Source organism: Rhinopithecus bieti, unplaced genomic scaffold (assembly GCF_001698545.2).
Source record: "Rhinopithecus bieti isolate Rb0 unplaced genomic scaffold, ASM169854v2 scaffold_27006, whole genome shotgun sequence".
Lineage (NCBI taxonomy): Eukaryota > Metazoa > Chordata > Mammalia > Primates > Cercopithecidae > Rhinopithecus > Rhinopithecus bieti.
The window spans coordinates 2,043,146-2,070,495 of record NW_016813373.1 but is presented as its reverse complement, the minus strand read 5'-3'; the positions used below and the strand labels follow the sequence as shown (position 1 = coordinate 2,070,495).

The 27,350-nt window shown below is 42.6% G+C and overlaps 2 protein-coding genes and 2 long non-coding RNA genes across 4 annotated transcripts in view; 2 read left to right on the top strand and 2 right to left on the bottom strand.

The window, feature by feature from the left end:
- NMNAT2 (nicotinamide nucleotide adenylyltransferase 2) overlaps positions 1-10,183 on the top strand; it is a 176,091-nt gene extending 165,908 nt beyond the window's left edge. Inside the window, exon 11 of the mRNA XM_017848111.1 lies at positions 6,322-10,183. Within this exon, the coding sequence (XP_017703600.1) occupies positions 6,322-6,424 (103 nt within the window). The 3' untranslated portion in view covers positions 6,425-10,183. The remainder of the gene's footprint in view (positions 1-6,321) is intronic.
- Positions 96-6,451, bottom strand: LOC108512739 (uncharacterized). Its single transcript, XR_001880682.1, has 3 exons — positions 6,362-6,451; positions 916-942; positions 96-328 (listed from the first exon to the last, which is right to left on the bottom strand). It is a non-coding gene; the product is annotated as an uncharacterized LOC108512739 (long non-coding RNA).
- Positions 10,184-14,413: 4,230 nt separating the features above from the next.
- LAMC2 (laminin subunit gamma 2) overlaps positions 14,414-27,350 on the bottom strand; it is a 60,796-nt gene continuing 47,859 nt past the window's right edge. The window contains exons 13-23 of the mRNA XM_017848110.1: positions 26,954-27,110; positions 26,440-26,645; positions 24,849-24,928; positions 23,562-23,717; positions 22,690-22,834; positions 21,793-21,945; positions 20,876-20,990; positions 19,737-19,936; positions 19,089-19,247; positions 18,896-18,995; positions 14,414-16,157 (exon numbers count right to left, since the gene is read on the bottom strand). Of these exons, the coding sequence (XP_017703599.1) occupies positions 15,904-16,157; positions 18,896-18,995; positions 19,089-19,247; positions 19,737-19,936; positions 20,876-20,990; positions 21,793-21,945; positions 22,690-22,834; positions 23,562-23,717; positions 24,849-24,928; positions 26,440-26,645; positions 26,954-27,110 (1,725 nt within the window). The 3' untranslated portion in view covers positions 14,414-15,903. The remainder of the gene's footprint in view (positions 16,158-18,895; positions 18,996-19,088; positions 19,248-19,736; positions 19,937-20,875; positions 20,991-21,792; positions 21,946-22,689; positions 22,835-23,561; positions 23,718-24,848; positions 24,929-26,439; positions 26,646-26,953; positions 27,111-27,350) is intronic.
- LOC108512737 (uncharacterized) lies at positions 23,725-26,994 on the top strand. The gene is made up of 3 exons (XR_001880681.1): positions 23,725-23,918; positions 24,498-24,601; positions 26,909-26,994. It is a non-coding gene; the product is annotated as an uncharacterized LOC108512737 (long non-coding RNA).

Below are 27,350 nucleotides of genomic sequence, written 5' to 3'. Positions count from 1 at the left end.
TCGCTGCCTAGACACAGCAGATTCATCAAGACAGGGAAATTGCAGTAGAGAAAGAGTAATTCACGTAGAGCGGGCTGTGAGGCAGACCAGAGTTTTATTGTTACTCAAATCAGTCTCCCTGAGCATTTGGGGAGCAGAGTTTTTAAGGATAACTTCGTGGGTCGGGGAAGCCAGTGAGTCAGGAGTACTGATTGGTCAGAGATGAAATCACAGGGAGTCGAAACTGTCTTCTTGCACTGAGTCAGTCCCTGGGTGGGAGCGGGGCGCAAGTTCAAATGAGCCAGTTTATTGATCTGGGTGGTGCCAGCTGGTCCATCAAGTGCAGGGTCTACAAAATATCGCAAGCACTGATCTTAGGAGCAGTTTAGGGAGGGTCAAATCTTGTAGCCTTTAGCTGCATGACTCCTAAACCATAATTTCTAATCTTGTGGCTAATGTTAGTCCTACAAAGGCAATGTAGTCCCCAGACAGGAAGGAGGTCTGTTTTGGGAAAGGGCTGTTATCATCTTTTTTTTAAACTATAAACTAAATTTCTCCCAAACTATAAACTATGAACTAAGTTTCTCCCGAAGTTAGTTCAGCCTATACCGGGAACAAGGACAACTTGGGGGTTAGAAGCAAGATGGAGTCAGTTAAGTTAGATCTCTTTCACTGTCTCAGTCATAAGTTTGCAAAGGTGGTTTCTAGGGCTGTACATGCATTGAAAGGCGGTAAGCTGGTCTCCAGTGAGATCTCACAGGCAGGGCTCAGACGCCTTTTAGAATCTAGGTATGCGGAGTAATATTTGAATTTTTACAAATAGTTCGTTTGGGTCTGACACCTAGACTATTGTGTTAGGCGAGAACAGGAAGCAGCCAGACCAAGGCTGGAAAAAACTGTGCAGAAGCCAAAATGTGTCACTGGGGTCCTTTATACCTGTTGGTGCCTCTCCTCCATGGGCTCCTGTAGGAAAGAAAAGATGTAGTGAATCCCAAGAATCCCTGGAAGAGGATTCATACTTTTGAGGCCAGCATGCAGAGGAACCCAAAAGGATAAAATAAGGATAGTTCTAGGAGGAAAGCTTCTAACACTAAATGCTCACATTAAAACAGAAGAAAGACCCCAAATAAATTGCCTAGCATTATGCCTCAAGGAACTAGAAAAAGAAGAACAAACTAAACCCAAAGGAAGGAAATAATAAAGATTAGAGCAAAACTAAATAGAGAACAGAAAAACCATAGAAAATTAATAAAATGAAGAGTTTTTTTTTGAAAAAAATAAAGAAAATTGACAAACCTTTATCTAGACTGAAAAAGACTCAAATGTATAAAACCAGAAATGAAGGTGTAGATATTATAACAAATGTTTCAGAAATAAGATGGATCATAAAGAATTATTATGAACAATTATATGCAAACAAATTTGGTAACCTAGAGGACGTGGATAAATTCCTTTAAAAAGTTAATCTGGCAAGATTGAATCAGGAATAGCCTGAACAAACCAATAACAAATAGATTGAAGTAGTAATTAAAAACCTCCCAACAAAGAAAAGCCAGGACCAGATGACTTCAGAGCTGAATTCTACCAAATTTTCAAAGAATAATTAATACCAATACTTCTGTTTTTTTTTTTGTTTTGTTTTGTTTTTTTTCTTTTCTTTTCTTTTTGAGACAGAGTCTTACTCTGTCACCCAGGTTGGAGTGCAGCAGCATGATCTTGGCTCACTGCAACTTCTGCATACTGGGTTCAAGTGATTCTCCTGCCTCAGCCTCCCAAGTAGCTGGGACTACAGGTGCCTGCCACCATGCCCAGCTAATTTTTGTATTTTGGGTAGAGACAGGGTTTCACTATGTTGGCCAGGCTGGTCTTGAACTCCTGACCTTGTGATCCACCCACCTCGGCCTCCCAAAGTACTGGGATTACAGGCATGAATGACCGCACCCGGCCTATACATTTTAAACTCTTCAAAGAAATACAGCTGGAAGGAATACCTCCTAGCACATTCTATGAGGCCAGCATCGCCTTGATACCTAAGCCAAAGGAAGATACCACAAGAGGCCAGGCACAGTGGCTCACGTCTGTAATCCTAGCACTTTGGGAGGCCAAGGCTGGTGGATCACTTGAGGTCAGGAGTTCAAGACGAGCCTGGCCAATATGGTGAAACCCTATCTCTACTAAAAACACAAAAATTATCCAGGCATGTGACTGTAATCCCAGATACTTGGGAGGCTGAGGCAGGAGAATTGCTTGAATCCAGAAGGCGGAGGTTGCAGTGAACTGAGATCACGTGCCACTGCACTCCAGCCTGGGCAACAGAGCGAGACTCTATATATATATATAAAAAAAAAAAGACACCACAAGAAAAGAAAACTGTAGGCCAATATTTCTGATGAACATTGAGAACAAAAGTCCTCAATAAAATATTAGCAAATTGAATTCAACAACACAACATGAAGCTCATACATGATGATCAAGTAGGACTTATCCCTGGCTCACAAGGCTGGTGTAACATATGCAAATCAGTCAATGTGATACATCACATAAATAGACTGAAAGATAAAAACCACATGACCATAGCAGTTGATGCAGATGAAGCATTGGACAAAGTTCAACATCCTTTCTTGATAAAGACTCTTAACAGTTTAAATATAGAAGGAAAGTTCTTCAACATAATAAAGGCTATTTATTTTATTTTATTTTATTTTTTGAGATGGAGTCTCGTTCTTTCACTCAGGCTGGAGTGTAGTGGCACAGTCTCAGATCACTGCAACCTCCGCCTCCCGGGTTCACACAATTCTCCTGCCTTAGCCTCCTGAATAGCTGAAATTACAGGCGCATACCACCACGCCCGGCTAATTTTTTGTGTGTTTTTAGTAGAGACAGGATTTCACTATGTTGGCCAGATGGTCTCGAAATCCTGACCTTGTGATCTGCCTGCTTCAGACTCCCAAAGTGCTGGGATTATAGGCATGAGCCACCGCACCCAGCAAGGCCATTTATTTATTTATTTTTAAACCCACAGCTAGCATTATAATCAATGGGGAGAAAATGAAAGCTTTTCCTCTAAGACCTGGTATAAAGCAAGAACACCCACTATCCCCACTTCCATTCAGCATAGTACTGAAAGTATTATCAAGGGCAGTTAGCCAGCCGTGGTGGCTCACACCTGTAATCCCAGCAGTTTGGGTGACCGAGGCATGTGGATCACTTGAGGTCAGGAGTTAGAGACCAGCCTAGCCAACATGGTGAAACCCCGACTCTAGTAAAAATACAAAAACTAGCTGGGCGTGCTGGCGTGTGCCTGTAATCCCAGCTACTCAGGAGGCTGAGGCAGGAGAATCACCTGAACCCCGGAGGCTGAGGTTGCAGTGAACCAAGATCACACCATTGCACTCCAGCCTGGGTAACAGAGTGAGACTCTGTCTGAAAAAAAAAAAAAAAGAAAAGAAAGAGAAAGAAACCCTTAGGAATAAATTTAACCAAGGAAGTGAAATATCTGTACATAGAAGAGTACAAAACATGGGCAAAAGAAATTGAAGATGACACAAATAAATGAAATAAATGAAAAGCATTTCATGCTCATGGATCAGAAAAGTTAATATTGCTAAAATGTCCATGCTACCTAAAGCAATATAAAGATTTAATGAAATCCCTATCAAAATCCCAATGGGGGCATTCCTACTTCACAGAAATAGAAAAATCAACCCTAAAATTTGCTCAGAACTGCAAAAGACCCTGAATAACCAAAGCAATTATGAGAACAAAAAAGTTGGAGGTATCACACTTCTTCATTTAAAATGATATTACAAAGTTATAGTAATCAAAAGAGTATCGTACTGGCATAAAAGCAGACACATAGAGCAGTGGAACAGAATAGTGAGCCCAGAAATAAATTCAAACATATATGGTCAACTGATTTTTGACAAAGGTACCAAAAAGGCACAATAAAGAGAGGATAGTCTCTTCAATAGATGGTGCCAAGAAAACTGGATTTCTATATGCAATAATGAAATTGGACCTTATCTTACACCAGCCACAAAAATCAGCTCAAAATGGATAAAGGACCTAAGCGTAAGACCTGAGAAAAAAAAAAATACAGAAGCAAACATAGGGGAAAATCTCCTTGACATTGGTCTTGGCAATTATGTCTTGGATGCCACACTGAAAGCACAGGCTACAAAAGCAAGTAAATAAATAAATAAATAAATAAGACTTCAAACTAAAAAGCTTCTGTACAGCAAGGAAACAATCAAATATTTTCAAATCATATATCAGATGGGGATTAATATCCAAGATTTATAAAGAACTTACACAACTCAAAATAGCAAGAAAACATATTACTCAACTAAAAACTGGGCAAAGGGGCAGGGTGTGATGGCTCATACCCATTATCCCAGCATACTAGGTGGCTGAGGTATAAAGATTGCTTGAGGCCAGGAGTTCCAGACATAGTGAGACCCTGTCTCTATCCTTACCCGTTCCCACCAAAAAAAAAAAAAAAAAAAAAAAAATTAGCCAGGCATGGTAGCATGTGCCTGAAGTCCTAGCTGCTTGAGAGGCTGAGGCAGGAGGATTGCTTGAGCCCAGGAGTTTGAGGCTCCAGTGAGACATGACTGCACTACTACACTCCAGCCTGGGCAACAGAGTGAGATCCTGTCTCTCTCAAAACAAACAAACAAACAAACAAACAAACAAACCACCAGAGGATTTGAGTAGACATCTCTCCAGAGATGACATAAAAATTGCTAACAGGTGCATAAAAAGATGCTCAACATCACTAATCACCAGGGAAATACAAATTAAAGGCACTATGAGATTCTACATCACACCTATTAGAATAGCTATTATCAAAAAGACAAGAGATAACAAATGTTGATGAGGGTGTGGAGAAAGGAAACCCTTGTAAACTGTTGGTGGGAATGTAGATTGGTACAACCATTATAGAAAACAGTATAAAGGTTCCTAAAGAGATTAAAAATGGAACTGCCATATGACCCAGCAATTCCTCTTCTGGGTATACACCCAAAGGAAATGAAATTACCACCTTGTAAAGATACTTCCATTTCCAAGTTTATTGTGGCATTATTCACAGTAGCCAAGATATGGAAACAACCTAGATGTCCATCAATGGATGAATAGATAAAGAAAACGTGTTCACACACACACACACACACACACACACACACACACACAGAAGTGGAATATTATTCGACTTAAAAAAGGAGATCCTACCACTTGCCACAACTTGGCTAGACCTGGAAGACATTCTGCCAAGTGATATCAGCCAGACACAGAAAGAAAAATATTGCATGATTTCACTTATATGTGGAATCTTAAATGCACAGGTAGAGAATAAAACAATGATTACCAGGGTCAAGTGTGGACGGCAGAAAGTGGAGAGATATAGGTCAAAGGATACAAAGTAGCAAATATGTAGGAATATGTGTGGAATCTTAAACACACAGATAGAGAATAAAACATGATTACCAGGGTCAAGTGTGGAGGGCAGAAAGTGGGGAGATATAGTTCAAAGGATACAAGGTAGCAAATATGTAGGACAAACAAGTTGAAAGATCTAATGTGTGACATGAGGAGGACAGCTAATAATAGTGTATTATATTTAGGACTTTTGCTAAATTAGTAGATTATAGCTATTCTCGCCACAAGAAGAACAAATATGTATCTGAGTGAGATGATGGATATATTAATATTGTTCCACTACAGTAACCATTAAACTATATTATATAAATAATATAATATTAACACTGTTATGTAAATAATATAATATAATATTAACACTATTATATAAATAATATAGTATAATATATAAATTATAAAATATAAATATGTAATATAACAGATAGTATATTATACTATATTATATGATGATAATATATGTGCATCTTACAACATCGGATTGTATGTCTTAAATATACACAATACAATTTATTTGAGAAAAGAGAATAGCGAATACATTAGATGCCCGCTGTGTGTCTGGTGCTCTTCTAAGTGCTTTGCATAATGACTCATTTAATCCTTTGAATAGCTAAATGAGAGGGGCCCAGATATTACCCTCATTTTAGAGGAAAAAAGCTGAAGAACAGAAGGGCTTAAATAACTTTCCCAAGGCCTCTTGCCTAGGAAGTGGCAGAACCACAATGAATGATGTCACCAAGGTGGGGAAGGAGTTGTGGAGGCAAGAGGGTTTTTCCTAATACAGAACCATGTACTCAACCTGAGAAAAGGCTAGAAATGGGGTGTTGGGGAGACACGGGGTATGTCAGTCCTCCTGGCTTGCTTTGGGTGTGGACGTCCGTCTGATTGTCATCTCTTCTCGTGCAGGCTGGCCCTGCAGCATGGGGACGGCCATGTTGTGGATTACCTGTCCCAGCCGGTCATCGACTACATCCTTAAAAGCCAGCTGTACATCAATGCCTCCGGCTAGCAGCTACACAGCGCTCGGCTCCACTCTCCCCTCGTTCTCCGGCAACACAATGGCCCCTCCATCTTTGTCAGCCCCCTGTTTCTCTCCTGCCTCTCTGTTTTTCCATCTCCTCGTCTTGACTGTTTTCCCTACTTGCTGACTTAACCCCTCATAGTGTGGGGGACCTGCAGAGAACTATGGCATTCCCTATTCCACAGTCATCTTTGGACAGACTTTCCTCTAGTCTCCGGGTTGGGGGTGGGTGAGGGAATGGGGTGGGAGTCGGGGGAAGTGCAGTCCTTGGAGATGTACTGGTGTCCGTCTCCCAGCATGCTCTGGGACGCGGCTCTGGTGCCCCTCCTCCCAGCATGCTCTAGAGAGGTGGCTCTGGTGCCCCTCCTCCCAGCATGTTCTGGGGAGGCAGCTCTGGCTCTCGCCTTCCCAGCATGCCCTTTACTACAAAGGGCTGTTTTTCTTTTCTTTCTTTTGTTTATTTATTTTTCTTTGTTCACTCCCTGTAGAACTTGGATGAAATCAGTGTCCATGGTTCTTTATGTTTGTAGTCTTGATGTGCTCCCGTGGTATTACTTCCCCTCTGATAGGACACTGTAGCCAGCCTCAGCACTCAGTGAGTGCATCAGGGCCACACCCAGTAGAGAAGGCCAAGCAACCTCCACTTCTCCAGCACCACACACACGCACACACACACACACACATGCGTGCGCACTTGCGTATGCACACACACACACACATGTAGCAGTAGCAGCAGCAGCAGCAGCAACCTTTGATCAGGAGTGAGATTTTCAGTTTTTGAAACCTGGGACGCAAGTCTGGGGATAGTCGGTTTTCTCAGAATAATTTGAATCTGTTTTCTTAGTTTCAAATGGTCATTTCCCTGTTGCTCTGAGCGTATGATGACACAGAGCCAGTCCATCCTCATTTCCTGGTGGCATCTGTTCATTTACTTATGTGGGCTGTAGCTGATGGCACAGTGCAGGTTCCCTACCAGCCAGGGATTTCCAAGGGACCTTTGGAGGCCATGCTTAGACACATTCCTGCATCTGAGAAGAATCACATAGGCAGGACTAGATCCAGATCATGCAGTCGTGTCTTTAAAAAAGCAAAACAATACAAAACAACACTAGGAGTCCACTCAGTCCTGGAGGTCTTTGCTAATTGGAATTATGTATTGTCTGTTGGGCCGGGAAATGTCTCTTTCATATTGTAAGTCCAGGAGGAACTAGGAGAAAGCAATTTGTTGCCCTGATGATAACTGATTATTTTCACTCTCTCTAGCCGAGGTAACTCAGACAGTGCCTGAGGTCAGTTCCTTCTTGAGAAGCAGTGCCTTGGCCTTATTTCTGTGGTTGGTTCTAGCCCCTGCAGAGCCCGGAAGCTGCAGGAACTGTCTGAGAAAATCTCCCTAACAGGGTAGTGGGTTCCCAGAAGGGAGATCTGGGAGGGGTCAGGAGCCACTAAGTTGTTTCACTCCTTTTTTCTCTAATTTTCTACTTTCCTCTCTGCTCGTGCAGACAGTTTTGCCAGCTTTCCTTCTGGTTACTAGGGTCTCATGCATGTCCTGCTTGGAGAGCCATAAGGAAACTGCTCTCTTGTGCTTTTTGTCTCTCATCCAGTCTCTGGCCCTTAGGATTCTAGTCTTTGAGAAATAGTCCCTGAGTATTAGGATACTTCTATCAAAATCTAGTACCAACTATGGCCAGGAGAGGCCATGTGGGACCTGAAAGCAAAGACAATGTTCTTTACCACACATTTCACATCGGCAACATCCTTCAGTTGTGGGAAAAGGAACAGAAGAACATGGTAGAGCAGCATCCAGAGAGTCTGTTATTCCTCTTGGATTTTTAAAAATAATCTTCAGAGGAAGGAAGGAAAATCCTATTTTTGAGTATCAGGGTTTGACTAGGGATCATGAAGTAATAAACTGAAAAACACTTTAGAGTTCAGTTAATCCAACACTTTCCTTTAAAAGGTGAGGCAGCAGAGGCCCATGGGATTAAATGGCTGGTCCAGGTCAGCCAGCAGGTGTAAAGCCTGACAAGAAGATATTATTTCCCTGACCCCTAGGCCGTCACACTATACCCTCCATTTCCTCATGTTGCTGACCAGGTACCCATGTGATTTCTACACTTTCCAAGCCTTACCCTGGCATCTTTCTTTTAAATTATGTCTGTCCCCGGTGCTCCCCACACAGAGGATGGTAACACCAGTCCCAGGGGAGGGTGTGATAGTAAGGAAGGCCACTGTTAGGTTTCCTTTAGAAAGAGATCTCAACAGCTTGGAAGAAATCCCAGAAACGGACTCCATGAATCCAAGAAAGAATTGCTTTGGGGAAGGTGAAGGGAGACCCAGAGAGTGCTCAGGATGATGCTACTGCTGGAGAGCGAAATCTGGAACAGCCTTTGTCCAGGCAGAACAATCATAAGCCAGGAAATGAAACAAAGGAAAACAGGTGCCTGAATTTCCTGGGGAAACATGGCTTGTTTAAGGACTTGGAGTTATGGATAGACTTTATGGGACCCACATGAGCAGACCTGAGGAAGACTCGATTTCTTTTACTTTGGTCCTCTCTGTTACTCTGCTGTAGTCAAGCCCCGTTTGGTCTACAGCCCACGAGAAGGAATGAAGCTGGCTCTGTACTCTCTGCATACAGCCAGAAGGCATGCAGTGGGGAGGGAAAGTGAGATGAATGAAGACAAAGAACAGGTGCCATAGAAGTAGATTTCTAGGAATGAAGTGGGGCAGATCTTATCTTTGTGGATTACAGGTGCTGTACTAAAAACAGGTTTCCTATTTAATATAAAAAGAAAGTGAATCTTCTTTCGGATAGAATCGTCCATTCCCATCGCCGCCCCGGCCCCCCTCCCCAACACACACACGCACACACACACACACACACACACACACACATGCCCTTTCATTTGCTAGGGAAAGGTCACAGCACAACTGAATCCAGGACAAGACATTGTGACCGTGACCCAGCCACAGTCAATACCAGAAAGATGATTCAGAGTCTGAAGTGGTGACCCAGGTGCCAACAGGATAACCTCTGGGCCCCGACTTTGCCTCTGGGGTCCTGCTCCTTCCTGCAAGGCCAATCCAAGACTGGCATGGCTCAGAGGTTGTGAGAAAGGCATGGACTGGAACAATCATGTCCAGAGGGGTCTGAAGTTTTGTTTCCTGCCCACCAGCAAAAAATATCCCTCCCATTTTTCTGAAAGTGGCTGATGTAAGAACAGGCAGAAGGAATTTTTGTCAATAACTCTGTCCTTAAGGAATGGTCCTCCGGGAGGGCTGTGCTGCTAGTGGGTACCTCAGTCACACACCCCCAACCCCAGGTAGCCTCTAGAGCCTTCTTGCTTTCATTTTCCTTGAATGTACATAGGAACAAGGGGGGAAAGTCTCTTACTGAAGTGCCTGAAACCCAAAGCTAGAGCTTCTAGAGACACCGTTCTTCCTGTCTCAGCTTGGCCAGCCTTTCAACAATGTTCTCTACTTTCAAGCTCCAGCTTCTCAGAAAGAATTAAAGAACTTGCTGTTCAAATTAAATAGAAAGTGAGACTCAATAATTGAACTACAGCAAAAGGCAGAGAATTACAGGGAGAAACAACTTTTACTTAACAACCCAATTCTACTCTCCCCAAACCGATACACACACACACACAGACACACACACACACACACACACACACACACACACTCTTTTAGAGGACTAAGAGAGAGAAGCATGTTACTACATTTTACTCATCCAAACAGTAATGCAAAAATAAAACGGAAGAATATGAAAAGCTCAGGATCTCTCCCAAGGCTACCTACTGCAGGAGGGCCAACAGGTGAGATGGGAAGAATGGAAACAGGGACCGATTTTGTAGCTCATACAATTAGGACACCTTAGGAATAGCATTGTAGTAATGGCGATGAATATGCTCTGCCAAATTCATCCAGTCTGCACCATCTTATAGCTGCCCAGCACACTCGACTGTTCATGTGGTCTCTTTGTAGTGTGAGTTTGGAGTGTCCTATTAGCCTGTTCTGGTTAGGAATGAGTAACGGCTCTTTCCCTCGACCTTAGTCTAGTCCCAGGGCTGAGGATTCAGCTGGATCCACATGGTCTTGAGGGTTGGCATGGGGAGGGGGAAGCTTTTTTTGAATCACTTTTTGATCACATAATCTGCCATTTTAAGAGTAAGATTTGCTTTATGGAATCAATTCATTAATAAAAAATGATATTCAAGTTGCAATACCATTTCACAGTGAAATATTTTGAGTACAATTTTGTTGCTAGAATAGTCATGGGCAAGAGTTTTATGCAAAATGTTTCAATTATGTTAATAAATAAGACAATGCTACAAGAGTCTTGTGTCTTGCTCAAGAACCTTCTCTGTGAGTTGCAGCATTAATCACTTTTTCTTCATAATCTTACTTGACAGGAGACAACAGTTGTAAAAATGTACTTAGAACAAGCAGTTTCCTGCCTGGTTCAGCTGATGCCATATGTGTAATATAAAAGTATGTACAGCCACATCCAAGGATGATAAAGGGAAGAATAATTAGCAAATTTGTAAATTGTGTCTCTGTTTTCTTAGTTTTAAAACATTAAATCTTAGATCTTGATAATCTGCATAGTCCAGTGTTGGTTAACTTTGGCTCCTCAATGAAATTAGTACTTTATGAAATAAAATTATATTTATGAAAATGAAAAATTTGAACAACTTTTTAGCCTGAAAGATCTTAACCAAAACAGGACTTGTTAAACTCGCAATTTGTTTTGGCAATGTAAACAAGCAAAAGTGAATAATTTGTTAACTGTTCAATCCTGCTGTGATTATCAGTTCTTATTTCACCTTCAATCATGTCACACACCCTGTATTGGGTTAGGTGCGAATGGTGATTGCCATTAGCTAATTATCAGATATGATTCAGAAGGTGAAACAGTAATTCCCTGTTAGGCTAGCTCATTGAAGGGTTAGCCATTTGTTTATCAGATTAATTTTTTAAACGAATCATTTGGTTCTTGGAGTTCTTAGTATTTTTTTCTTTTATCTTTCATTTTTCGCTTAAAATTGAGATGTAGCAGCTTTGTATGCATCTGTGTGGGTTTCATGGCACATCATAATGATGCTTGATATGTTTGTAAATTGATCACTTGTGTTTACATTTGCTATTTTGTTCACAAAGCTAAACACTGCCTTTTTTTCCTTGTCCTGAGAGTACATAAATGATGAAAGCTCATTTGTTTGCTTTGGGTTTTGTTTTTGTTTTGTTTTGTTTTGTTTTGAAACAGAGTTTCACTCTTGTCGCCCATGCTGGAGTGCAATGGTGCAATCTCAGTTCACTGCAACATCAGCCTCCTGGGTTCAAGTGAGTCTCCTGCCTCAGTCTCTAGAGTAACTGGGATTACAGGTGCCTGCCACCACACCAAGCTAATTTTTGTATTTTTAGTGGAGACAGAATTTTGCCATGTTGGCCAGGTTGGTCTCAAACTCCTGACCTCAGGTGATCCACCTGCCTCAGTCTCCCAGAGTGCTGGGATTACGGGCGTGAGCCACCGCGTTTAGCCAAGAGCTCATTTAAAGTGAAATATAAACACTGGTTTAATTTGCTAACTTACAAAATATATATACTAAATATGAATTAACATATGTGCACATACACATTTCTTCCCTTATGACCTATATGTAAGCTTTAGATCTTTGGATTTCCTAGAAAGTTCCATGTAGCCAATAGTATGAAGAAAGGAGAGAAAAATTCGGCGGGGTGCGGTGGTTCAAGCCTGTAATCCCAGCACTTTGGGAGGCCGAGGCGGGCGGATCACGAGGTCAGGAGATGGAGACCATCCTGGCTAACACGGTGAAACCCCGTCTCTACTAAAAATTCAAAAAATTAGCCGGGCGTGGTGGCGGACGCCTGTAGTCCCAGCTACTCGGAGGCTGAGGCGGAAGAATGGCGTGAACCCGGGAGGCGGAGCTTGCAGTGAGCCGAGATCGCGCCACTGCACTCCAGCCTGGGCGACAGAGCGAGACTCTGTCTCAAAAAAAAAAAAAAAGGAGAGAAAAATTCTAACCTTTGTTCTCCAGGTGGAAAATTGAACTACAGCAAGAATCCATAACCTTTCCATTGCCATGCAAAACATTAAAAGAAGACACAATAAACATATTTCTGGTCCTTGAGACTTGTTCAAAACACTGAATATCACTAAGCATTTTCTCGTCCTTTTCTCCAGCCTCCCAAGAGGCTGAGAGAAGTACTGGAGAGTACTGAAAAGAAACCACATCCTCGGAGAAGACCAGAAATACATCTGCTAAGAAGTCTATGGGCAGTTTCATGTCCACCCCTCTCTCCAAAGAGAGGTCCCTAAGAGTTAAAGTAGATGATGACGTGTGTAATAGCTTACCAACAGCATAATTAACCAGAAACTCTCAGAGGAGAAGTTCAAGAAAGCTTTCACTATGAACTACTAATACTGATGAAAAATCAGAAGGAAAGCTTCCTTATCTTGGCAGGGTCAGGTTAAGGACTGACATGAGTCTAGGTGCTGGGGAAGCCACATGCCCTTCTCTCTTCTTAGGGATAACTTTTCAGGTCTTTAGAAATGAGAGAATTATTTGTACACCAAGGGAAGTCCCATAAGTCATTTTTCTATTCCCCATCTCTACTCAGGTATCATCTCCCATCTGTCAGGGAAGACAGACCGTTTTACAACTTTTTTTTTTTTTTTTTTTGGAGACGTAGTCTTGCTCTGTCACCCAGGCTTGAGTGCAATGGTACGATCTTGACTCACTGCAAGCTCTGCCTCCCAGGTTCACGCCATTCTCCTGACTCAGCCTCCCAAGTAGCTGGGACTACAAGTGCCCGCCACCACGTCTGGCTAATTTTTTGTATTTTTGGTGGAGACAGGATTTCACTGTGTTAGCCAGGATGGTCTCAATCTCTTGATGTCGTGATCTGCCCGCCTCGGCCTCCCAAAGTGCTGGAATTACAGGCGTGAGCCACCGCGCCCAGCCTCTTATGACTTTTAAAACAATCTATTCCATTGAGGAATCCTTATATGATTACACATACCATGGTTATTAACTAATGGGATCCGTCACCAAGTTTCCTAGAACACATACTGTCTAATCTTACACTTGGAAGAGACAGCCAATCACCGACAATGCATTTTCTCCTTTCATAATGTAGAATTGTCACTGAGAAGTGGCTTCCAACAAAGGACTACATCTTCCAGACCCCTTTGCAGGGTAGATGTGATTGTTTTCATGGGTTTTGGACCATGGCATGTGAGGCCCTCCTAAGCTCAGCCTTCCTGTGTCTCCTTACTCCATGTTCTTTTCCATCAGCTGGTGACAACCTGCTGGAATGGTCATAACCCTCCATTCCCCCAGGCAACCTCAGAAGTCACATGTTGTAAATGGCAGGGCCTCTGAAATGACTGTGGAGTCTGGGCACTGGTTGTTTATTACAGCAAGAGATCTGTAGAATGTGTAATTGGGTATGCCAAGACAGGATTACAAATTCATTTTCATAGAAGGTAAAGCAAAGTGACCAGACCTATCAGAATTTGGGGGTCAATGGACACAAGCAGGATTCTTTCCTCAGTCACTTGTGTAGATGGCCAATTCATGATCTTAATTTAGTACATTTTAACTTCTTAAAAAGCATGACATATGCACCACAAACTATTAATTTTACCTTCATTTTATAGCTGATGAAAAAGATAAGAATATTAACTATACCATCCCCCTCCATCCAGCTTGAGTTGTTCTAGAAATAAAGCTATATGCTTAGGAGACAGCATCAGTTAAACCTCATAAAAATCTCATTGACAGCATCATCAATCCCTTATGGTTGGAAAGAGCAAAGTAAGATGCTCAGAAGTGGGAACTGAAGATGCTAACTCTAGGACCTATTGCCATTTCTGTGGCATTTTCATTTCCATTGCTTTGGTACCATGATAGGCTTAGAGTTTAGTAAATCAGAAACTGACCCCAGGCATCTAGCAATTGTTCTTTATTGAAAAACACTTTCAGGAAAATCCAAGGAAATACAGAAGCAAGGCAGCACCATAGTCTTCTCAGCCGAGGTGGAAGTGCCTCTGGTTTCTCCAGCAATTCCCACTGGAGTTATCATGACTCAAGAGTCTGTTGCAATCAGTTGTAGAAAGGCAGAGAGTGACAGTTGGAATGCAAAGAAATGTGCACAACCCAGAGCTCTCTCAGCTTTGCCAAAACTCAAGTGCCCCCATGGGAGGGTCTTGCAACATATGTTCTGTTGAGCAAAGAGGTTGCAAACCAAGCAGTTATTGCAATAAACACCACTTGTGACAAACAAGGTTTGTAGGTTTCAATTTATTTTTTAAAAATGCTTGTCTTCCTCACTAGACAATCAACTCTATGAGGGCAGAGACTATGTCAACACTGTACCACCAGCCCCTGGCACACAGTAGGTACTCAATAAATATAAGTTGGAAGGATGGATGTAGGTAATGGATGGAAGGATGGATGGAAAGATGAATGGAGGGATGGATGTGACCCAGCTGAAGTGTGATTAGGAACATTCTCTTGTTATGGGTGGAGGAAAGAGAGGGGAGATTGAGAAAATAAGATAAAATACATTGATGCATATCATTTTTGGTGTTTGAAAAGTAGGATTGAATTAGGACTAAGAAATCTAGAGAATTTTACCTCTTTCAATGCCCAAGCCACACTTTTCTATCACTTTTAAACTGAAAACATAAATGCCTTCCCAACATTTGCTTTGCTGGTAGGAAACGCTTTAATAATCTCTAAGTTGCCATGGCATCATTAAAAGAAAGGATGTCATGCCCGAGTCCAGAACTTAAAAGTGGCAGGCACCAGCAAGCACCATTGCTCCAAATGGGCTTGCCTTACAGGTCCTCACTCCAACACTGCTCACTTCCTCCAGCTTGAAAGTGGAGAATATGTTCACATGCTGGGTGGTAAGTAGGAGGAACTCTGATCAGCAAGAAGCTTGCAGTGGACAATATGAGGCATTAGTATTTTACTGGCCACAGTGTGACTGGGTTGCACTCTGTTCTGACATTAGGAAGAATTTCATGCCTGGGCAAAGTCAAAGTTTGTTTCCTTTAGTCACATTACTCAAAGAATAAGTTGACTGTAACCCAACAGCACTTGTCCAAATTCCAGGACTCCATTTATGACTATTCTGAGGCAAACATCTGCCTGTGCAGTTTGTCCTTCTATCCAGTCTATTCTTTGGGGTCCAGATCCTTGGTCAATCTCACACCCAGTGCTATCTGCCTCATTGCCCAGCATCAGGAAGCAAAGAGTATGGTGCAATAAGACAACAACCTGGCCACGGGATCAGGAATGGGGTCAGGTCAGTTGACATGAGCATACTCATTAAATATGTTCAAATGTTCCCATCCCACCCACCCACATGACATGGTCCCGAGCCCTGAGATCTGTCCCAAGAACCTCAGTTGAGAAATCGTTATGACAGCTTCACTGTTGCTCAAGAACCGGGGTATTGTAGCAGCCTGGGGGTAGGTTGTCCCTAATGTTCTCTAAGTTCTTCACATCAGCCAGAATCCCATCTATGCTTGTCTCCAGCAAATGGAGGTGGCCCCTCTGCCGACGTGCCCTCTCTTCCAGCTCTGACATCATGGGCCGCAGTTGGCTGTTGATCTGGTTCTTGGCTCGGGAAAGCTTCTGCTCCAATAAGATCAGCCCCTCTTCATCTACACTGACAGGCTGGTCTATTTCAAGGAATGAGACATGAGTTAACATAGAAAAGCTGTAGTTAGATTTCCTTCAACATGAGTGCCTTTCTATACCCATAACTAATTCCTGTTTCCACTTGCCTATAGCAAATAGTATACCATGAATTTTAAAGCTTGTTTTAAATTAGAAATCATCTAGAAAGAGTCCTGAGAAGGCTAGCCTAGCTACTAGACTATGAACAACCCTGTTCAAGACTCTGAGCTATCTAGTTCAGCAACATGATGTCTGGAGTTTTCCTTTCGTGTTAGGGTCAGTAGTTAACACTCTGAAAAAAAAAAAAAAAAAAAAGAGGACTGAAAGTCATAGGGGACTGAGCACTATCCAAGCCCTTTGCCTAACATAGGTCACTGCTAGGATTAGATTCAACTCCAAATTATGCTTTTCAAACCACTCTTAAGAAATATCTTGCTGTTTTCTATTAGAAGACCTTTAGAAACTGGCTGAGCTTCAGGGTTAAAGAGGCCAAGGTATGCTTTGCCATTTGGGGAATGGATTCCAGCTGCTAGAAATTGATGTCAGACATCATTCTGGCCTGAAACAGCAGTCATCAGACTAGAAGTTATTTTATTTCCAATTTAAAATAAAATCACATTCATTCAGGTATGTGTTACCCATAGACTCTTTAAAACTAATGTCAATATGAAGGGCACCTGGCCAGACCCATTTAATTCAAATAGGTTTGAGTGGCCCTTGGTCAATTCGAACTCAAGGTCAAGTTGCCTCACATATCTGAGCTGAAGTGATAGTATTTGACTGCATGAGTTTATTATACCTAGAACAGTTAATCTCTTATCGATCCAGGACTTAAGAGAGCACACAGAGTAGAAACAACACTGTAACAAAAATGCTGATCCAAATGGATCTTTCACTTGGGGTCAGGGAGAATTTAGGAATTTAGGATTTTATGACACGCAGAGGAAGTTAAGTAAGCTTGGGAACAAAATAACCTTGTCTATGGGAAGGTGGCACGAGTTACTAGAAAAGAACACAAGCATTGGAGGCAAAAATATCTCAGTTTGGATCCTGGCTCCACAATTTACTATTTGACCTGTGGGGCATTATTAACCTCTGAGCCTCAGTTCAGTCCTTCATGAAATAAAATAATTAAAATGATAAAACCCACCATAGAGGACTTTTACAAGACAAATGATATTACACCATGAAAATATCTGGCATGATACCGGACACATAGTAAATGTTTAATAGCTTCCATCTACCCTGCTGTCCCTACTCTCTCATATTCTCTTTACAGGTCTCATTAGTTTCATTGCCTTTTTTTTTTTTTTTTTAAGAACACTAAACAATCCTGCTAAAGTTTCAATTGGGAAGGTTTGTGGTTTTTTTTTCTTCTCAATCCTTTGAGGGCATTTTACTGTTGTAGGCTCATTGGATCACAAAGCAGATCCAAGACTCTAACAACACAGATGATATTGGTCTCTCAGGGTGATGATGACACCCTACAGAAAAATCCAGTTTTAAACGTGTTCTACTGAACTGGAATAGCAGAGCCAAACCTTTTCCTAAATGTTACTGGAATCTGTGACAAATCCCTAGTTCCACATCTGCTGCAGTCCAAGCTTGATAAAACAGTCCAAATAAGGGTTTGATATCAGCTCTATCTAAATCCAGAAATTTAACCAAAATAAGTTTTCTTCTGGGAGTGATTCTGTAAGGAAATCTGATTTTCTTCCACACCGTGCCATCAGATCTTCCTAAAATTATCTTACAGGCCTACTCTCACCACATTTCTTCTGGGTTATTTACCCAAGCAGCTCAAGTTCCTCCCACTGGTTACATCAAGGTATAACTTTGGTTTGGGAAGGAACAAATGTAAAATCGGCAAGCGATTCCTTTTTTTTTTTTTTTTTTTGAGACAGTCTTGCTCTGTCCCCCAGGCTGGAGTGCAGTGGTACCATCTTGGCTCACTGCAACCTCCGCCTCCTGGGTTCAAGCAATTCTCCTGCCTCAGCCTCCCGAGTAGCTGGGATTACAGGCGCCCATGACCACATCTGGATAATTTTTGTACTTTTAGTAGAGACAGGGTTTCACCATGTTGGCCAGGCTGGTCTTGAACTCCTCACCTCGGGTGATCCACCTGCTTCAGTCTCCCAAAGTGCTAGGATTACAGGCGTGAGCCACCACACCCAGCCGGCAAGTGATTCTTGACTTCACAGACTGGCAGAATCTTCCTTCACATCTTCCCAGCCACCATTCTACTGCCTTAGAGCAGGCTCCTGTCATTTCTCTCCTCAATTATTTCAACAACATCTTAAGTTCTCTCTAACCCCCTTCTCTCTAACCCCCCTTCTCTCTAACCCCCCTTCAAGCTTTTCTCCACTTGGCTGCCCTAGGAATCTTATACAGTGGTGATGTTATTCCTCTGCTTAAAACTGTCCACTGGCTTCTCAGGGTCCAGGCCACACTCCTAAGCAGGATTCCCAAGCTGTCTCATGTTCTGTGAAGTTGCTTGTATACACCCAGTTCTTTGGCCTACAGACCTTTACCCACAAGTGCAATAGGTGTTCAGTGACCTATCTTAGCAATGGTAAAACAGGGTCCAGTAAATGTAAGGGAACCTGCCCAAAGTATCTGGGCCTGGAAACAAAGCACATTTACTGATATCCTTAAGGAAAGCTGAGATTCCCCTTCACTGGGGCTAGGTATAGTGAGTGTTCTGGAGCAAAGCCCTGGAGAATGTGGGTACTTCACATACCCATCAGATGCAGGAGGCCATCCAATGTGTTGAGTGTGTCTTGGATTGTAACCCCAGTGTTCTTGGCTCTGGTGTCAACCTTCTGGGCTTCTGTAATCACCTGTGGACAAATAAGCACAAACCAGCCTTGAAAAGGTATTTTCCATGCTGGCAAGTTGAAAGGGATCTCCTGTTGAAAGCAACAGGAACTCACCATCTGTACTGCATCCATATTCGTGTCAAACTCCAGCTCCTTCCTTTCCAGCTCTCCTTCCACTTCCCTCATCTCAGTCTTAAGAGAGGCCAGTCCCTTTTCCATGGCCAAGGCTCCATCTGCTGTCACATTGGCTTCCAAGTTCAGACTCCCAATCTCCTGGGAGAAGAAAAGGAGCCAGGGACGGAAGGAGAGATAGGGGTGAGGTACAAAAGCATCCCAAAGACAACCGTAGAAAAAATACAGCTGCAGCCAGGCCCTGATGGAGTAAGTTAGATGAATAATGAGAGAATCAGACTTAGGGACACACCCTTTGCCAAGCTTTGCCTCAAACAAGCTTGGCAAACAATTTGGGGTATGTTTTAGGGACTAGGAAGGTCAGCGGCAAGACATTGCTTCCGTCTCAATTCAACGCTCACCAAATGTTGAACAGAGTTAGGAACCATTTGGGAAAACCCAGAGGACAAAAAACACATCATTCTCTGTCATGCCTCTTTGCTGTCATAGTCTTTTAATCTGGGGCTGCCATGGACCACAGCAGGGCTCTGAGCCTCAGAGGTTAAAATAAGCTCAATGCTCTCTTTCCCTCCACACCACCCTTGTGTTTGGTGCTACCGGTACCAACACACATGTCGATTTCTCTTTTACCTGTTCAATCTCACTGGAGATCTCCAGGGCCTCCCTGGCCCCATTCTTTGCCCTCTGTGCGTCAGCAGCAGCACTCCCCAGGGCTCTTTCTGCTTGCCGGGTCTTGTCACTGGCGTCTGAAACCTTCTGGCTGATGTAGGAGAGTCTCTTCATGGCTTCTTCAGCTTCTGCTTTTCTGTTGTCCACCTGCAGGTCAAACTCTGAAATGAAGAAAACACTGCCATGAAGATGAAAGCAAACTTACAAATGAATGAAAGGGGCTGATGTTGTAAAGAAAAATTCCTGAAAGTGTTATTACTGACTGGGGGTGAGGGTGTGGGAAGTTGCAGCTGGAATTAACTGTCTTATCTAAGAGAAAGCATCTTAAAAGATGCATTGGAGGGGTTATAATTATTCTGTTGTTTAGAGAAACCGACAATCAGCCCAAGTTCCACAGCACTGCAAGAGTATCAAAACTGCAGAGTGGATCAGAAGCAGGTAGAATCTTTGAAGCCCAAAGCATCAAGCCAAAGCTTTAAGCCCTAAGCTCCAACGATAAGAATTGGGTTTAGGTTTGAATGGATAGAGAGGTACTTTCCATGAAAAAAATTCCAAAATTTTAGGAATGTTTCTCTTTTGTGCTTTACTGAAGAAGCCTGATGTTTTAATGAAATCTCTGCAAGGCACAAATCCAAATCTCCTGGGATCTAGATGCAGTGACAAAGGTTGCTCTGTTATCACCACAAAGAAACATATCAGCTCCATACTGGAACCAACCAGACTACAGAGGAAAAGGAAAAATGTCTGTACAGTAGTGGTATGTTGCATCTGTGAAGGACCTTAGAGATCACATAGTTTAACCTTGTCTCTAAAGAGGAAGATATTAGGTTCTTAGGAAAGGTTACATGACTTGCCTATGGTCACACAGCTAGTCTGGCCTGGTCAGGTGGCCCAGCAGAAATCAGAACTCAAAACTTCTGACATCTAGCTCTATTATTACTACTACATTAAATATTAATGTATTAATATTTTATTTAGAAATATATTTACTAAGGATCCCAATATACCTGCCACTTCAAGAGATATACAAGAATTCAAAGGAAATCGGTCATGGCTATACCCTTAAAATACTCAAGTGACCTGAACCATGAAGTACTAACCTCTGAGGTTTTTAAGGATGCTCTCAACTTCATAAAAAGTGGCATTGCCCATACTTAGTGCTTCTTGTGCTCTGCTTTTAGCAAGATTGGCACGGGAAAGCAGCTGATCTGATTTCTATAAAAAGGCAGACAGAACAAGATTAGAGGAAGTACATTCCTGCTGGCAAAATCACTCTGACACATTTCTTTTCATGACAGCAGATTGTTGTGATTCACTGTAGAGTCTAGGGGTGCTGTAGCAAACCCCTCTACAATCTGGGACAGAGCAAACTTTATAAGTCCACAACACATTCCATATAGAGAACGGTCAAACTCTAGTCCACTATCAGGGACAGGAACAGTTTTATAAATCATAATTTTAAACTCTAGATATTTCCTGAAGTCAAGTAGTAGACTGAGCTAGACCAAAATTAGACCCAAGAGGCCTAGGTCCTATTCCTAGGTTTGAGAGCTGACTCACTGGGTAGAGTTGAGCTAATCACACCAAGATCTCTGCAACTGTTACTTCTTCCATAAGCAGTGCCTTCATTGTTGATTTTTCCAGAAACAAGGTCTTGCTCTGTCACCCAGGCTGGAGTACAGTGATGTAATCATGGCTCACTCGAATTCCTGAGCTCAAGTGATCCTCTCACCTCAGCCTCTCAAGTAGCTAGGACTATAGGCATGTGTCATCATGCCCAGCTATTTTTTTATTTTTTATTTTTTGTAGAGATAAGGGCCTCACTATGTTGCCTATGCTGGTCTCAAACTCCTGAGTTCAAGTGATCCTCTCGGCTTGGTCTCTAAAAGTGCTGGGATTATAGGGATGAGCCACCGTGCCTGGTCAGAGAGCTTTTGATTATTCTTCTTGCCATATGTATTCATATGGTAGGCATTCAGTACATGTTTACTGAGTTAATGAATTAACAAAATAATACCTCTCTCCCATTCTTTCCATTCTGTAAGAGCTGCTGTGTTTCTTCTTCCCAGTCTCCCAGATTCTTTTGTGCACGTTTGAACTCATCCATATGCCTGGTCACCAGGCTTGAGAGTGAATCAGCTTTTTGTTTGATCCTCTTTGCTTCTTCCACCTGTGAGCCCAAAGAAACCAAGGAGTCTGACTTCTGCTTACCAGTTACCACATCAGCTTTGTTAGGACCTGGCACCATTGTTTGAAAATAGCAACAGCCTTAAGAAGCCAAGAAAATAGTCACTAGCCATCCAGGCCCCAAACCTAACAGAAATGAGTCAGTATGCCCCATGAAAGTAAGGCAGCAGGTCCCCTCAATGTCAAACAGGCTTTGTGTTTGTTCTTTTTTATTTTTAAAATTTTTACATGTTAGTTTATATATTCATGGGAACATATATCCATGGGAATTGTGAATTTTTTTCTGTAGGTAGTAAACAAAATTTTCTTAATCGAATAAGTTTGGAATTGTTAAGGGAACTGATGGCAGAAACAATGCAAAACTTTTGAGAACAAGTCATCTCCGAGTGGCTATACATAGAGATATACTATAGGTTGGACTCAAGTGTAAACAAAAAACTTTATAAAAATTTCCCACAGATTTCAACAGTCCCCAGAACTAAGGAAGATACATAAAACTTTTATCCAGTAATAGGCTTAGTATGGGTCAAAGCCTTTCCAGAGACTAGGATTGGGGTTTAAGAACAAGGAAATGGATAATGAGAAGGCTAAATACTCTTCCCACTCTAAAATAGAAATGGTCAACATGGAGAAAAAACTGAATGGTTGAACAATATTATGGCACCCCCAGAGAGGAAAGTATTTACGGCCCTCCTGTATGTCAAGCACACAGGCCGGATGCCCTCACCTGAAAGGACTGATCATTGACTCCCTGAAGCTGAGACACTGAATCCAGGAGGCGGAGACTGTGCTGATAAGACCTATCTGCTTCAGTTTCCGCTTGAGTGGCCTCCCTTGTCAACTGCTGGGCCAGGGACTTGGTTTTCTCCAATCTGGTATTGGGGGTGGGGTGGGGAGGGCGCAGTAACAAAAGATGACTTTGAGAATTCTTTTTTTTTTTTTTGAGACAGGGTTTCACTCTGTTGTCCAGGCTGGAGTGCAGTGGCGTGATCACAGCTCACTGCAGCCTCATCCTCCCACACTCAAGCAATCCTCCCAATTCAGCCTCCCAAGTAGCTGAGACTACAACAGTGAACCACCACACCCAGCCCCCCTTTTTTTCTTAATAAAAGCAAAATTTCACCCTGTTGTCTTGAAAGTATGTAGTTGGAATAACCAGAAGAACCAAATAAAATTATTTATCAGATACGTGTCCCTCTCCACTAAACATAAGCCTTTTAATTTATACAGGTTGGGTCAGAAAAATTCAATCCCAAGTTCCCCACTTCTTGATAACAGAAATATATTTCTGTATTTTTATATCTCTCCATGCCATCAGATGGGTTTACTCACACCCTTCATACACCAGAGAGTGACCATACCTCCAAGTATTGTAATCACAATCAAAACATAAATTTTATTTAGACTAACCAACCTTTTTTTCTTCCAGTCTTAAAATATCTACTTTTCTCCAAAGTAAAATTCCCATGTTTTTGGCCCTCTTATTCTCATTAATAATATGTTTTTACAGCTAGTACGGTGCCCCTCAAGTACAGTTAGCCTTTTGCCCTGTGAGTATCCAAGGTATAATGAGCCACGGGAGGACCCGTAGGAACGTACTTTTCCACAACCCCCTGCACCACAGCACCGTCCCGGTTACCGCTTCCGCTTCCGCCTCCTTCATGGAGGGCCTTGTGCACCAGTGAGAGGGCTTGTTTGGAATAGTCCTCAGTTTCTTTTGTCAGTTGCTCCATGTTACTGGCCGACTCAACGTGGCTGAAAGGATTAAAAACAAAAGAATAAGAGTTTTCACACAAAGGGCTTCCTTTAGGTCGTTCAGTTAAACGAAGGGCAAAGAGTACGGGAGCTGGTTTGATTTAGAAAAACCCTACAGAACTGACCCAAATTACATGGAATTAGAGGCGCTATCAAGAAGCAGAAGGTGTTTTGGAGAATTCGCCTCATGTCATAGACCTTGTAATGATCTTTTCCGTTTATGGCATAATCACTGGAGGCCCGGAGCGGAGTGGAGGGTGGAGATGGGTGGGAGCAGTCTCAGGTGATAAAACACTGCATCTGTAAGTTGTCTGCTGCAGGAAGAAACCTCTAGGTCTTATTTCACCCAGGATTCAACCCCTACTCACTTTCGCTTCAGCTCTAAACTGGACCCACCACCAGGGAGACAAAGCATGTCTATAAAAGTTCCCTGGATACTTTTGGTTCCTCCTGGTTCTAAAAAGTGCTTTTTTGAAAAAAACCCAAAGAAACAAAACCAAAAATCAATGCGCTCAGGAGGCAGCTCATGTTACAAATACACAAATCAGCCCTCTTCCGCTGACTGAATTCCACTTGGGATTAACAGAGTCTGCCACCCTGCTGAGCACTCCCCTACCAGCAAACCCTTTAAACACCATAGGATTTCTAGTCAGAGTCAAGGATGAAGGGAGATGCATGTTATCATTGGGGCCCTGCAGAGCCGGTTTTCAGGAGGAAGATCCCCCTCTGCAGTCTTGGCCCCCACAGGCTAACAAACAACTCGTTGCTACTTGTTCCCAGGCTTGGTGTGGGAGTCCCTGAAAGCTGCAGAGCTTTCTCTGCCAAGGGCTGATTCATTTCACGTGGACGGAGGAATCACATCTGACATACACCACAGCCATACTGTGAGTCATAGGGAAATGTGGGAAAGAAACACCCTCACCCCCAACTCCTGCCAAATGACCCTGCCCAGTGGCCACTCACATGCAGTAAAAGCCAAGTGGTTAAAAATTGGTTTCAAGGTAGGGAATGGCTGCAAAGGAGCCTGGAGAGAATAAATATGATGCTTGGATCCCTGATACCCTACCGTCTTATTCAAGTCTGACCTGGCAGAGACGGCTTGAAGCAGAGGTGCCCTCTAATGCTGCTCACCTTTCTGCTAATCTCGTGGCCTCCTGAGCCAGACTTTTAAAGCCATTTGGCCCCACGTAGTGGTCTGAGGCAGGAATGTTCTGTGGGAAAAGGAGAATCGGTTAAGGCGAATCGGTTAAGGATTTGCACTTGGCCATGGAACTTAAGCAGGTGCAGCATCTGTCCTGTCAGAACCACTTGTCATTAGTCACACAGGGTTCCACACGCTGACACTTACACCATGCCTCTATTCACTATTATCATTCTATTTTTAAAAAGTATGTATAGGCTGGGTGTGGTGGCTCCTACCTGTAATCCCAGCACTTTGGGAGACCGGGGCGGGTGAATCACCTGAGGTCAGGAGTTCAGCCTGACCAACATGGTGAAACCCCATTCCTACCAAAAATGCAATAATTAGCCAGACATGGTGGCAGACGCCTGTGATCCCAGCTACTCGGGAGGCTGAGGCAGGAGAATTGCCTGAACCTGGGAGGTGAAGGTTGCAGTGAGCCAAGATCGCACCATTGTACTCCAGCCTGGGCAACAAGAGCAAAACTCCATCTCAAAAAAAAAAAAAAAGTATGTATAGACAAGAACAAAGAAATCGAAGTTCAAAAAAGTCTGTATAGATGCATTAAAATATATATACATAAAAAAACCCCAAAACAACAACAAACAAAACAAAAATTCTTTTCTTGCTGGGAGCCAAAAGAATTAAAATAAAATACATACATGTACATATTTTGTATGAATTTAAAGTCCAGTAGAATATATTCCAAGTTTTAACAGTAGTTATTTGATAATAATGGGATCATAGAGAATTTTTATTTATTTTCTACAGCAAACATTTTCGTAATAAAGGAAACAATCAATACACATTATTTTCAATGTAACTTCCTTATTATAGTATCTGATTATCATTCCACTTCCTCTATTCATCTCCCACCCATCCATTTACATTACTGTCACCATAGCCTTCTTCATTCAGAAATAGAAGAGTGCTCAATCAAATCTCTCCCTCCTATCACATTACAAACTACATTAAGAAAATCATATTGGCAGCATTTTTTTCCCATTTTCAAAACCATGTCTTTATTGGGCTCCCTCCCTCCCTCCCTCCCTTCCTTCCTTCCTTCCTCTCTTCCTTTGTCCTTCTTTCCCTCTGTCCCTTCCTTCCTCCTTTCTTCCTTCTTTCTTTTCTTCCTTTTCATTCATTCATTCATTCATCCATTCGTTCATGCACCAGACATTTGCCACAGCTATACACTGTACTGTAGGCTGAGAAAGTAAATATGAACTAAAGTAAATCCTACCCTCTGGGAGTTAACAAGCTAGGAGATAGGCAGAAGGGAGGTGAGGCAGGGCCAAGATGAGGATGTAGTTAGAAATAAATGAACTAGGGAGAAGAACATAACGCAGTAAAATAGGAAACTGCAGAAGGCCAAAGACATAAATAGATGTGACTGTTGCAAGGAACAGAAGTCCAACCACCTGTCAGGTAGATCAGAATCAGAAAGTGAGCCACTGAGAAAACAAAGTGAGTCAGTGAGATCTAGAAGTAGATCTCCCAACACAGCAGTAATTCTCAATACCCTAGCCCAGCAAAACCTACAGTGTTTCCCAAGGAAGCTTCACTTTCTGCCAGGCTCAGTTGCATCTGAGTGATGAGCCTGTGAGTATCCCGAACTTGGTTCTGGTACTGACTTCCCAGGGCCCGAACTCTTTCCACAGTCATCTTGAGGTCATCCAGGCGGCTCCGGTAGCTGTTCTCTTGGCTCCTCACCTTGGCCAACTGGAGACCAAGGGATCTGCTAGCACCTGAAAGCAAAGAAGGAAAGGGAGCATGAGCACTTTCTGGGTCAGCATAGAGTTAGCAAACATAACGGAGGGTTGACTGGCTTATGGCCAAATGACAAAAGCACAATAGAGAAATGCATGCAACCATTCTTTTATCTCCATCATTCAAGTCCCAGGGGGAATGTCACAGACAGTCCTTCCACTTCTGCAAGGGCTGGTTGGAGATATTTGCTGAACTGATAACCATAGAAGATTTTATGACCTAACGTAGCCATTCCTTCTAGGACTATGAATTCTCCTCTGTCTGAAGGGAATTTGGCCTTCATCACCTTCTGAAATCTGGGCATCTCTCAGAATGTCCCGAAGGGCCTGCTCAGCCTGCTGCATCCTGCCTTCCAGCTCTGTATCAAGTACTGCTCCATCACCACCCTGAGCCTTTGAAATCAGGGCCTCCATTCTCTGAAGCTGCTGCATAAACTGATCCATCTGAAACCACAAAAGAAAGATCAGAACAGAGGGTGGAGACCACGTACCCAAGGGATTGTCCAATACCAGGTACCCTGGGGATAATACCAAAAGTCCAGAAACGCTTAGCATGTCATGGTGGTTAAAATTTTAGACCCTGGAGCCTAGAGTCCTTGAGTTTGAATCCTGGCCTCACTACTCACTAGCTGTATGACTTTGGGCAAGTCACTTTCTTTATCTATAAAATTAGGATAATGAAAA